Source organism: Neodiprion pinetum, chromosome 4, assembly GCF_021155775.2.
Source record: "Neodiprion pinetum isolate iyNeoPine1 chromosome 4, iyNeoPine1.2, whole genome shotgun sequence".
Classification (NCBI taxonomy): Eukaryota; Metazoa; Arthropoda; class Insecta; order Hymenoptera; family Diprionidae; genus Neodiprion; species Neodiprion pinetum.
Window position 1 is genome coordinate 32,465,824 of NC_060235.2, and position 13,028 is coordinate 32,478,851.

Sequence of the window (13,028 nt, forward strand, 5' to 3'; positions counted from 1 at the left end):
CGCTTATGAGAAGCTATAACTCATTTCCGCAGCTGTTGCCCCGGCGCCCCCTGCTGCAGTAGCACTTGTTAATTCACTGCTAAGTTCTTTTATTCAAATGAGACTGTGCCCCTCCCCCGGCTTTGGCGCCTTCATTCCTCTCCATCTCTTTCGTGCGTTATGCAGATCGTTGGCACTTCTCATTAAACCGCGTGCCGCAACGCGGGTTCGCAGAATCCACCCCGAAGCATCCTCCTGCCAGACCGATAATTTATTTATCTCACAGCACCGCATGGAGCGGAATAGAAATCGCGGGAGAACTTGTGACCTTTGAATTTCTGCACACCGATAATCGAAGCAAAGTTTGAATCATACGTGTGTAATCCGCGTTTTGATACAATTATGCACGAACAAGAAGAGCGAGCGTTGACTCGAAGGGATCAAAGACCGGCGCCAGGAAAGGATTCGGAAAGGGTTCGGTCACAGCCAAAGGTGATCGGCGCTTGGAGGGAATTTAACGCTTGTCATCGAAAACGAAAAAAATTTGAATAACAACCGAGTTAACTTGTATGCCGGCGTATACATATACACACACACCTTACAACGCGGTGCGAGCTGAGTGTTAAGCGCAAGGCAAGAAAATATGGGCGAATATACGTATGTAACGTGCTTTCTTTGGTGGGTAACAGTAATTATCCGTTACCAGCTACGCAATCTGTCTGCTCGCATGGGATGAACGTTGTAATCGAGGAACGCAGCTCCCGCGAGACAACCTTCAAATCGATTAACCTTGCTTGGCCATTCCTTCGCACTGCAGGCTCGTTATTACCATACAAGCGAAACGAAGAATTCCCACGAAAAGAGCTGTTGCAGGCAATGCCGAGGTCTGAAGTCTGTATCGCACCCGGCAGCTGCCGCAGCGAAAACTGACCGCTCATCCTACTTATCGCTCACAACACCTACGCAACACTCCGTGCCGCGATCCCGAGCATCAGTCATGGACCATAATTTCCGCTAGGCAAACTTCAAATCGATTCACAATTTACAGGCCGATTACCTATCTGCCAGAGTGTGCCTAACGTCGTGCTGCGGTAGCGATATCAGGATATTCCCACAGTAATTAGACGAAAAGTATACGTATGATCGCCGAGGTATTTTTACTTATATCTTTCCATCCTGAAACAGTGGCTCATTTATCGAGCAGTATTTTCTTCTCCGTTCCCGATGAATTTAAATGTCATTGATTTGAACATTAAATTTTGTGTGAAAGGTTTGAAAACGCGACGCAAAGACGAAACTATAATGCAATAAAAGGAAAGATGCAAGCGAAAAAAGTGTACCTGTTCGAATTCGAAGCCTGATTGCGCGACCGATTCGCAGCGCGAGCTTCGACGCTGGCAGCGGTACGAACGATCAACTCTCTGCACTGCTTTTGGAGTCCGCGAAGCTCGACTTCGGCGCTTTCGACCCTCTTGGCGAGTTCAACGAGCGCTTCGCTCCCCGGTGCTAGCTGAGCTTCGAGGGTACGTGCCAAACGACGAAGGGCGGCGAGACGACGCTCCCGTTCGCTGAGTTCCTGCTCGCTTCCGCTGTCCGATATTCCGCTGTCAGACAAGGAACCTCCTTCCTGCAGACCTCCGTTGGCTATTACCATAGCTGCGGCGGTCGCTCCTTCCTCACCGACCTCGGTGACCGTGGCGTCCTTTGTAGCTAGTCCGCCGTTCTGTAATCAAAGTGTAAAATTTTCTAGGTTGAGAAACAACTCGGAGACCACGAAGAGTCAAGATATTTCGTGAGTATGGCATTGAATATAACAGAGCTGGATAACGGAGGAAGGGTATTGATTGGATCAGGTTGGCTAGGAAACACCGGGCTGAGCGTAGAGACCACGGTGCACGATGTCGAATATTGTATAATCCAGCAGCGTAAGATCAAGGCGTACGAGAGGATGATGCGGATACGTAAAAAAAAATGTGGAGTGAGCTGGTGCAGAGATAGTTAGATACCTAGGGTAGGTAGGTATATGGACTCCCGCGCACCCTAGAAAACCCGAGAAGAGATCGTGTCGAGGGTGGCAGAAGCAGAAGGAGAGAGGGAGAGAGAAGAAAAGGAACAAAGAGAGAAATAGAGAGAGAGAGAGAGAAAGATGGAACGAGGTCGGGATGAGGGAAAAAAGAAGGAGACGGAGCTGCGGCGGATGCGAGGAAGGGAGTAGATTTAGGCTGTTTGCAGCGAGAGACGGAGACGCGCCGAACGAGCCTCCGGTAATGAAAAGCGCGACCCGCATACCAAACAGCATCTCCGAGTACGAGCTAGCCTAACCTGGCCTCTACATACGTACGGTAACCTATATATTCCCGCAACGTATCTCCACTCCCTCGCGTAGGTACATGAGCATGTACGTGTACGTACACGAATTGCTGTACTTATGTACAACCTCTGCAGGTACACATCGCAGGTGCTGTAACCTGAGCCCTTCGCAAATACGGCGTCCGATCGTGATTCCTATGCAAAAATTTGCAAGGTCCAAGTGGAAATATCCTTCAGATCAATCTCGTACATTGAGTTTGGAACTTTAGATTTTCTGCGAATTTTACTGTGAGAACTTGGTTCGTTATGGAACATGGATTCCTGGTCTGAGCTTTGCAATATTCGGAACGACAGATTGTGTGCAAAAAAATTGCGCAAGTTGTACATCAGGCCTAGAATAAGGTAGATAAGAAAGTACGAAGGAAGATTAAAGTTCAGGCTTTTGAATCGAAGGCAGATATCCGAACAGCTGTCAATAACTAAATCGGAAATTTGACAAACACGGTACTTCGGCAACAAGACTTTAATCGGTTACATGATTGTTGTCGTGAGCGCGTGACGTTTCCGGAGAAAATAACAAAAAAATTCAATTACTACCAATTTTGACGTATTGGAATATGAATCGTAGAAAAATTACTTGGAAACAATCAAATATTTCCTACGTCTAGAAGTAAAGTTGTTTCACCCCGGCTCGTCTACTTCTACGCCCGTTCTGCATTGTCTAGGTTGTAGAAATGCGGAAATCGCCCGAAGACCGCGGTTCGCACGTGTAAGACGTCTAATATCAGCGATTAGCCCCGAATGCTGCTCCATTCGGATATATCCATTTGCAGAAGTGGATATCCTCCGCCTCTTCGGTCCGGTGTCGAGGAGGTTGAAACGGTGCGATGGGATACTGGCCAACGCCCGGGGTGCTCTGGGTGATATTAAATTTGTATTTTTACGCTGATTCCACGGGCCATCCGCGAACGTGACGGGGAAGGGAATGACCGGGGCGATTAACGATCGAGCCTCCCAAGAGAGCCCGTGCTGCAGGACGCCGACCGTCCCGACGCCCCGGCCACCGTCGCCGCGATTCCAGCCTCGCTTTTACCCTCTGAACCGCCAGGCCACCCCTCACCCTTCCTTAACCCGATGCATTTTCTTACATTTTATTTAACAGCTATCAAAATGTATGGATTTTTTGCCACCATTTCTTTGTTCCGTTTCACAACGCGCGCGAACAAAAAACTAACTAAAACTAATGTTTTTTCGATCAAGTTTTTTTCAGCATGAAATATATCCTGTTTCGAGATAATCCGTTGTACCGTTGTTTTCATTTTTTTTATGATTCTACATCCCAGGAGCGGAGAAAAAATTACGTACACGTAGACATGGAGGGCGGATCTAAGATCGAAGGTATATCAACAGAGGTAAAATTCTTAAGAACGAAAGAAAGGGGAAAAGACCATTGAGGATAAGAAGAAAGAGAATAAGGACGTGAAGGCGGAAGGAATGCAAAAAATACGGGGGGGGGGGGGGGGAGGGCGAATTATGCCCCGGGGTATTGTAAATCGGATTGTTTCCTTCGTATGGGAGTTTGACTATCAGAAGTAGGCTTCTCGAAGGAGCGAGGGGATGGAGGGGGGGCGCCGTCCGTCTTCGCGACAGGCGAAATGAGTACTCGAGCAATCGGAAGTGGCGCCTGAGTTCAGGTTCTTCTATCGCCACCGCCAACGCGGGTCCCGCCTCGCGATTTCAAGGGGGTTTACTTTATATGCAAATGCGAGACGGATGTTGGGAAAATAGAGCGGGGTGAGGCGAAGGGATCCGACGGCGTTTAGCCACGCGCCGGCAGCGACAAGCGTCATCAGTCAACAACAACCCCGAAGCTAGTTCGGCCCCCGTGACGATCCTTCCAGCGTTTATGGTGTACCTACCCACCCAAAGAAACGGGCGAGCGCTCTCTTTAGGCGCACATAACTATAGGTATCGAGGTAGTGTACAGCTTCCCGGGACGAAAGCTCTACTCGTGACCTCCCAAGCCATTATGAACCACCTTACTTCGCCCTCCTCGATTTCAACTACACGTAATCCGAGGAACACCCTGCTACGTCAGATTCTGCACAGCAGTTATGAATACGAAAGTCATAAATCCCGAATCTCGAAGACACCGCCTTAGGCTACGACGATGCCTTGTGTTATAGCTGGGGAGGAACGGATTATCGCGCGAAAGTGGGGTTTGATTTTGAGAAAAAATTATCCTCCGCAGTACCGTGATAAAAAACATTGAGCGACGTGATGCAGAAATAATAAAAATCGTGAATAATCGAAGTATATTTCAGCGAAGCTAGAATGATGCAATCACCTTTCCTCTTTACGTTGTGTACAATATCTGCAGTCAGTCGGGGCGAGATATAATTCGTCCGTAATGGTCTTATAGGTCCGTGGAGAGATGAGAGAAGAGCACAGCAAAAACAATGATGCTGCGGTAATTATCATTCGCGGCTGAATTTTCAAATAGACTGCACAAGAACGCATTGAACACGCAAAGTTCCCACGCAGCAGTTCCACGCCCCCACACTATAATAAGCGTCGCGTATATATATATATATATATATATATACATATATATATATATATTTTAACCCGCCGAGCGCAAAAGAAGAAATCAAGAGCAGAGATCAGCGGTCTCACTTCTCATCCGCTTTACGCTTCACATTCGTGCTATAGCTAGATATGTTCGGAGGTGCTGGATGCCGGAGGCACCTTCGTTCGATTAGTCGAGGGTGGTAAGGCGGGGGCGAGAAGTGGAACAATGTGTTCCCTCCTCGCAGGACTCTGTGCGAGAAGAATTATGAGAAGAAAGGTATGCGGGAGTGTTACGGTAGCCCGTGACCTCCGGCGACCCGTACCACCCTGAAATCGCTTTATTGTTTCTAAGTTATATGTTCTGGACAAGCCAAGCGGCTTAATTGACTCTCATCCTCAGATGGAATCAGTTCCGGCCGTCGAATGAACGAACTGACAGACGAACCGCGTGAGAGAAAAGAGCGCAAGGTGGCGCAGGGTCGTATAAACGCACCTCGTCGGCACACGCAATAAACCCTCTCGTATTTCGGCGATACCACCAGCTACTGCAAACTTTATGCACCGGGATTGCACCCAGGGGGCTCGTTTCCCACCCCAAAACCCCTGAATAATTGCCACCGGCTCCACCTCGCAACCACCTTTACCGATTGAAAATCAAGGAAGGGCTGCGGATTTTTTAGTATTTACTTCGTATTTCGACCGTAGGCGAGATTCGATGGCTCTCTAACTTTGACTTTGATAAACTATACGTTTAAGTGATTCTTCAGCTGCAAGAAACTCCGACCGAAGTTCTCAGATTTGGCTCTTTGCGACTTGAGATCGTAATTTCTCGATTCTTGATACCGCAGGGCGTGTAACCAAGACCCTTATACCTATATCTGTGCATCACTCGAGTTCAAACTGGTGAAATTTACTGAGAACTATCCACCGAGTGGCGATACCTTGAATTTCGAGGTCAGGTGGAGATTAGTAAATTTAAAAAAAAATGGTTGAAATCAGCGTTTTAGAAAAAAGAGTAGATCAAATTCTAAATGCTACTTCCGCGACAGGAAAGCGAATGTTTGTGTACTGTAGCAGCGGACAAAACGACGATAGAATTGAGAAAATCCTTTTGAAAAGCCCCCTATAATGCAACCCGAAAACGATCGTTTTCAATTACACCCGCAGAGCTAATAAAGAGCGGTCGGCAAGCGATCAGCGGCAAAGTGTGGGAACGGCGTCGGCAAGATCTCTAAGATCTGTGAGCGAGCGATCACTACTCGGTAATATTACGAGATGGGGGAGGTGGGCGAAGGACGGAGGAGGCCCAGGCGAGGGGGCGAGGGACGAACTTCCTAGGATCACGATGCAAAACATGCCGCGCGTCGGCGGCGCACTTAGTGCCCCTGGCTGGCCCCTCGGTCAGGCCCCTGGGCAGGTCCGGCCAAGTTACGTACGTACCTCAGCCCCCTGCAACCGACGCTTCGACACGAACCGAGCGATTCTATTCGGTCACGGATCATTACGAGTAATAAGTGAACGAAATCGATTTAAATTAGCAATCCGCTCGGGTCGTAGGGCGATGGTACCTTTGACCTCGGAAACCCGCGCGGCTGAACGTTTGCAAGAGAATCTCAGTGCCACTGTTCGACTCCGTCGGCACGGTCGATCTGATCTGCGACTTCGAAGAATCGCAGCTTGAGCTTACGGGTGGGAGTCGAGGGACTCGGTGTTCGAAGGGTGAATCAAGGGAGGATTAGGAACCTCTTGGGAAAAAGTTCTTCGCTCGATACTATAAGAATTAGAAAACTCACCTGGCAGCAAATGTCCTGTTTCTCGGAGAGGAGTCTCGCGACGTCACGTACAGAGGAGGCGACCTCGGAAGCAGCCCCAGCCTGGAGTGCAGCGTCGAGAACGGCCAGCGTGTCCTTGTCCTTACGGAGAGCACTCTGCAACTCGGTAAGACGTGCGGCAAACTGTTGGATCGACTGCAACGCGCTCAGCTGCTGGTTTCCCCTGCAAAATAACGAGCGGCCGTGTTCACAAGTGGAGAAAAAGCGGATAGACTGCACCGGAAACAGCAGCCACGTAAGCTTGGCGCAACCCAATACCTGTCGGCTATTATTATACCCGTCAGCTGACTATTTTGAGTGCTCGACTGCGAGGCTGAGAAAAACTTTCGCGAAAAGTTACACGGAAGAGGAAAGATTCGTTTCTTTTGAAGCTTTCCGGATGACGGATGAGAGAGGTTGGCGTATTTTAGAAGATACTTCTATACGCCGAGCGTCTCGAAAAAGCCAAAACAGCGGTATGTGTATAACACGAGATCGAGGGTGAGAATCGACGCGATGCAGTTGTCCACGCGTCCGTCGGACTGTCAGCTTAGACGACGAGGAACAGGAAATAACGTAACTTTGGGGTTGAGTAAATACGAGCTGGCCGAACTATTAGAAGATTCCCTCTCGTATAAGGTATTCTGCAAATAAAGACGTTTTACCCGAAACCAATCAAAAAGACCCCCGGAGCGACGTCGGCAAACAAATCGTGGGTAAGTATTGACGTCGGCATCGATATATAGCCGAGCTGTTCGGGATAATTAGCCGAATATGCAATTGGCGGAGGAACAACGGCACAAGCATCGCCTCGAACCGGCCTTCGGAGTTCCCGGATATTCATTCCCCCTCGCCCTTCGTTCCGACAGGTTGGGGTGCGAGGACGCGGCATTGTCCGACCAGCGCAGTTATAATCCAATTTTAATTTCCCCCAAGCCGTTGATCCCCCGGGTTGATAGGGGTTTGATCCCCGCAAAGGTTTGACCACTGACCCACTGGGCCGGCAGGCAAAGGTCACGATCATCCCCTGCTGGAACCGTACGAGGACCCCCGAAACAGGATTCGAATTCTTCTCACGATTCATCCGGGCATCCGCGTGTAGGTAGGTGGCCACCCCAGCCTCCAGATCGTGGAGAAAACACACGCGGTACCGATTCCAGTCGACGGTCCTCATCGTAATCTTTCCGTGCCGACGATGGAAATAAACTGCAAGCACGGTTCGACGAAGGTTTCCATGATTTCCAACGCGCCAAGATCCCGCAAAACGTTCCCGGTAATATCCTGGCGTGGATTCGCAAAACAGGCGAACGCAGATGCGGTGTTCTCAGGGGATTTGGTTCGCGGCTATGCTCGGGGATCCTGACGGTCGACGCCTGGATCAGTCGTGATTAAAGTCTTGGCCGACGGTCATGCCGGTCAAGCTGGTAATCGCGGGACGGGTGTTGCCGCGGGGATGGCGAGGGATGACGGCCCCCGCCGGGGCTGCGGACCAAGGATTCCGCTGTTTGCTTTGGAGGCTTCATTACCTCTCAAAATATTTACCCTGCGTCACTCGACGGACTAGACATCGCGGCTGACCGGTCAGTGGGTGATGACCTCACGTGGCTTAGCCGACTCCCGGAGGAGCCGAAAAACGTGGGGGATAAATATCGGGTATGAATATTCAATAACCGCTTCAGCGGGATGCAAGGAAAATTCGAAACCCTTACGAGCGTTTAGGTGAGGGCTCATTACTCACTTTTGAAACGTCTCGTCCCAAACTCGGTAAAGGTCAGCCACCTCGTCCTTGAGAGCCGTTAATGCAGGGGAACCAGAAACTCCGGCGTCCGTAACCAGGCGGTGCGCCGTGACGTTCAGTGCCAGAAGTGCCGTCTTGCGCTCCCTTAGCGTGGCCAGTTCACCCTGAAACATCAAAAATGCATCTTCAACACGTAAACTAAAGAAGAACCCTGCAGACTAGTTAATTGGCTGTATCACAAGGACCAAGCGATCCACTGTAACGAATCAAGGAAAGATTGTGGCGTACCGGAAGAAAATAAACGGCATTGAGAGCATTCAACTTGAAGCCCAAGTAAGTTTGCGCAACTGTTTTACGGTTGCCAAAGAGCCTTTTCTTCTCCTCGAACCGTATCAACAAGGAACTAAACTTGCGATACGAGCAGTGCTACTTTATTTCTGTATCTGTATAACAGACTCGTCGAAATGAGTAGATGCGAAGCGCGGTATAAATAAGCTATAAGGGTAGCCGGGGGTTGATGGTAGGGATAGTGGTGGCCGTTGTCACGTTCCTGACGTCCTACTTGAGGCGGCCGACGAGGGCCGCATAAATAACCCCGGGTTTACGACGCCGCGAGAGAGGACGACGGACGGATACCGCCTGCAGGAGCACCTCCCGTCGATCGCGTGACCAGCACCTCGAGTGCTCGTAAAGCTCGTCCTTGCGGTCATCATCCGCCCACCGAACTCCTTGGTTACAAAGTACCTTTACATCCCGGAACGAAGAGGAACCGTGTTTATGCGACCACCGCGTACCCGCCACCCCACCCAACGTCAGGATCGACTTTTCCCCGGATGTTTTTCTCCCTTGATTCCTGACGTGGGAAACACAATTACCAGGAATTCGAGAGAGAACTGACCAGTGACACAGATTATACAAAATTGAGGTATCGCTTTTGCAGGAGAAGGACCGGATAAGGAGTAACGACGCTGTATCTTCAAATGTATCTATAACAATCGTAACCCAAAGTCCGAGATCCCTCCGAGGAATCTGATATTCCCGACACACCGTTGCGTCGTACAAATGTCGGTTGACCTGAAACGGACTTCGGGCATCGGTCACGCGCGTGTAACTTCGACACCTCGTGCGTTGTATGCAAACGGACGCGTTTACGCCGCGGGTGCATCGGTCATGCACGGTGTAACGGTACTTACAATATGTAACGCTTGCGTTACACCGAGGCGTACACCGCAGCACGGGGCTGAGAGGTTTAATACTGCGGAATTAGGTACGTAGGTCGACGGGGAGCAGCCCTTCTCCAACGCCCGTCGACTCGAAGTGGCCCACACCCTGCCGCCCCGTCGTCTCGCGATTGGTATTCCAAGCGCAGAGCGAGAAGAGCGCTACCACCCTGGTCGCTCAAGACACGCGCATTCCAATCTAATTCAATTTCCAATCAACAGCCAATCAATTGATTCGAATTCAGTATACAGAGCGGCCGGCTTCAGGGGGCCGAGGCTTGCATGCCTATGAGGCCTTATTCTGACTCCGACTCTCCGTCTCTCCTTTTCTTTCTCTTGTCTCTCGCCCCCCTCCCCCTTCCATTTATCCGCTCGTGTTTCCCTCCTTGTCCCCAGAAGACCCACCGAGAACACGCAAGAAGCGCGCGTCCCGAGAACGCTGCACGTACCCTGTTAAACAGCAAATTAGTTTTTCACGGAGCGCAATTCCGCAACGCTAACTGGGACTAAGACCTGTTACAGCAGCATCGGCTGCGTGGATGATACGTACTATAGGCGGATAGCTAGGTAACCTGCTACCATTTTAATTGCGCGAGCTTAATGCATCGCGACTTTTTGCCCGATCTCGAGCGCTTGCAGCAAAATTTCTTTAATGCTAAGCGATTACCGATTGCCGAATAAGGAACTCGAAATAACACGACGATGCACCGAACGTCGACGGAGGTCGCTAAGGATTCAACTTTTTTACCCTCTGTCCTCTTCGTTCGAACGAACGCTGCCTGAGCGGCTCGTTGCGATCGAACGAACCTTCGTCGCACGGCACCTAAAAAAGGGCCAATATCCTACCTGTCCGTAGATTTCTTAATTACTTTCGCATAAATCAAGGTATTCGGATTTCTTATCGAACGTTCTAAAAACGGGTGGATCCCTGGAACGGCACCCTTTTCCGAGTTTTCGCTCTTTCTCCACTTCAAATACCTTCAAATGCCGTGTCCCTGTAAACTGAACGAACTAATCGCATCGGCACGTTCAATTTCCATGTCGACAATAACCCGGTAGTATTACGCGTCGCGTCATAGAGACACATAACAGCCACACGGTACCCGATCAAATGCAACGCAAGCCTGTTTACGAATGCGTGATGCGCTTGCGATACCTGATTTCAACCGCGCAAGGGGACTTGCCAATACGCAAATGACCATGTCCGACATCGATGTTTGTATTCGGAGGACCGTTGGGTGGTATTTTTCACCTAATGTGATATTTGGGAAAAAATAATATGTTTGTAACCGTTTTTTTACATGATACAGGTATATTAAACCAGACGCGTGTCCGCGACACAAATTTTACACCCGAAATTTTTCCGAAACTAAAGCTTGGGGACGACGTTCCAAAACCAGGTTCTTCGCGTGATGTGCTGACCTTTCCCGCGAGATGTTGCAGGTTTAAAAGAGGCCCAATTGCCGTTTTCTAATACTTCGTAGTGTATAATCAGCCATAGATTCTGAAAACTGTACGATACTTTTTTCATTTCCTTCCATTTAATCCACGAAAACGTGCCTAGGTTCCTGTTAATCGGAATCAGATCTTCGAATCCTGAAAACTTCCTATTAAAAAAATACAGTCCTCCGTCGAAACCTTGCGATTTTTCCTGCAATTTAAAGTAAAAAAACTCCACGAAGCGAATAGTTTTCCGGTCACCGAGTGTTTACCGCCGGGCAGCGAAGGCCGAGGTCGCCGGGGGTCATAAGAGGGCGAATAGTAGTCGAGAGGTCAGCGATAGATGGCGAACAAAGAGATACCGATGCTGGCACGTGAATGGGGACGCGGTTTTCTGCGTTTCGCGACGGACGGCGTGTCAGCGATGCATAATGCATGGCGTGGAACGACGTACGCGGGACGAGTTTGCTCGCGCGCGCGCAATCGTCGGGCGCTAATACATCTCGATGATAGATAGAGCGCATGTGTTTGGCCTCCTCGGCGAGGTGGTGGTGGCGGTTCTCGCGAGAGGGTGGAATTTGCGAGGGTTGGCGAGGCGCCGGCGTTGCGATTCTGGGCACGTCGCCGTCAGACGGGCGGACGGAGGGCCGGCCTACGTGCGACACGGCTACGCTTTTACGCTCTTGCTCTCGCTCTCCTTCCCCCTCCGCCTCACCGCCTCTCATCCTTATATCCTCGTCTATTCGCCACCGTCGCTCGGCTCCGAACGGGAGGCGGCGAAACTCCGCCAGAGTCGCGGCTCTCATTTCAATATCTTAAGAAATATAAATTTGCCAAATTCCTCGGCGTCGAAATGCATTTCATCGACTCGAGAATCGGGGAAAGGAACGAGAAATGAAGAAAGTTGGTTGACGTTAGGAATGGCAGGTGAGGTATTAAGTACGACGTGGTAGAAATTTCCGGAAAAGTTCACCGATAGGGACTAAAAACACTTCATTAGTTACTTCCATCGAAATACGTATGAGAGTGATCAATTGGGTCTCGATAATAGAATGCGTCGTTAACCTCGAGCAATCTGATTTCTCCATCATTTTTATGTTCAATTCCTCGACTTTCGGACACGATTATACAACCTTATAAACACGTTTGAAAAAAACAGAGGGAACTTGGCTTCCTATAACGGACTGAACTTAATGTAATCAATTTCAACAAATCTTATAAATCTATCAATTTACTGTCTAATCATTAGCTACCGTATTATAAATTCTAATCAATTAATCACGATCAACGAACTCTAGCTGTACTCTCGTAAAACCGGAGGTACGGTAATCACCGAATGCACGGAGTTCAGGACGCGGCGTGTAACATAGATCACATGTTACAAGTTATAAGGTAATACCGTCTGTCGGCGCTCGAGACGTTGGATCGAAGAAAGGAGGAAAGACGTAGCTGGCGTCGGCAACGGAGGAATCGTCATTCGCAGGCTAAGCTACTTGGATCGATACGTCGGTACATGCCGGGACTTTATTACGTCAAGGGAACAGAATTACGGTGGTAATTTAATTTCATCTGGTTCGTGAGTTAAGCCGCGATGATTGTGCAAGAGATATTGCCGATCATAAAAGTTTAATTAATAGTAATAATTGTAAGAATTTTAGTCCTAAAACTGAGTTCATGTTTCGAAAATCTTTCCAAAATTGCATCCTCTGCAGTTTAATACAATCGTGTGGACCAAAATTAACAGATCCTTGAATCATTTCGAGTCAAAGTTCAACGTTGTAAAGTCGAAGCACGGTTCGCATAGGCAAAATCCGATACATGAGATGATCGATCACCTCACGAGATGATTAATCACCTCTAGTTCTCAAATAAAGATATACTTAAGAATAAAAGAAAAAGAAAAACGAAAAAAACTCGACAGCGCCTGATTACTATTTTACCTACGACAATGCATTTCTG

General features: G+C 49.1%; 1 protein-coding gene across 1 annotated transcript in view; it reads right to left on the minus strand.

The window, feature by feature from the left end:
* LOC124217324 (klarsicht protein) overlaps window positions 1-13,028 on the minus strand; it is a 124,396-nt gene that overhangs the window by 5,798 nt on the left and 105,570 nt on the right. The window contains exons 21-23 of the mRNA XM_046622734.2: window positions 8,410-8,573; window positions 6,654-6,855; window positions 1,320-1,702 (exon numbers count right to left, since the gene is read on the minus strand). Of these exons, the coding sequence (XP_046478690.1) occupies window positions 1,320-1,702; window positions 6,654-6,855; window positions 8,410-8,573 (749 nt within the window). The remainder of the gene's footprint in view (window positions 1-1,319; window positions 1,703-6,653; window positions 6,856-8,409; window positions 8,574-13,028) is intronic.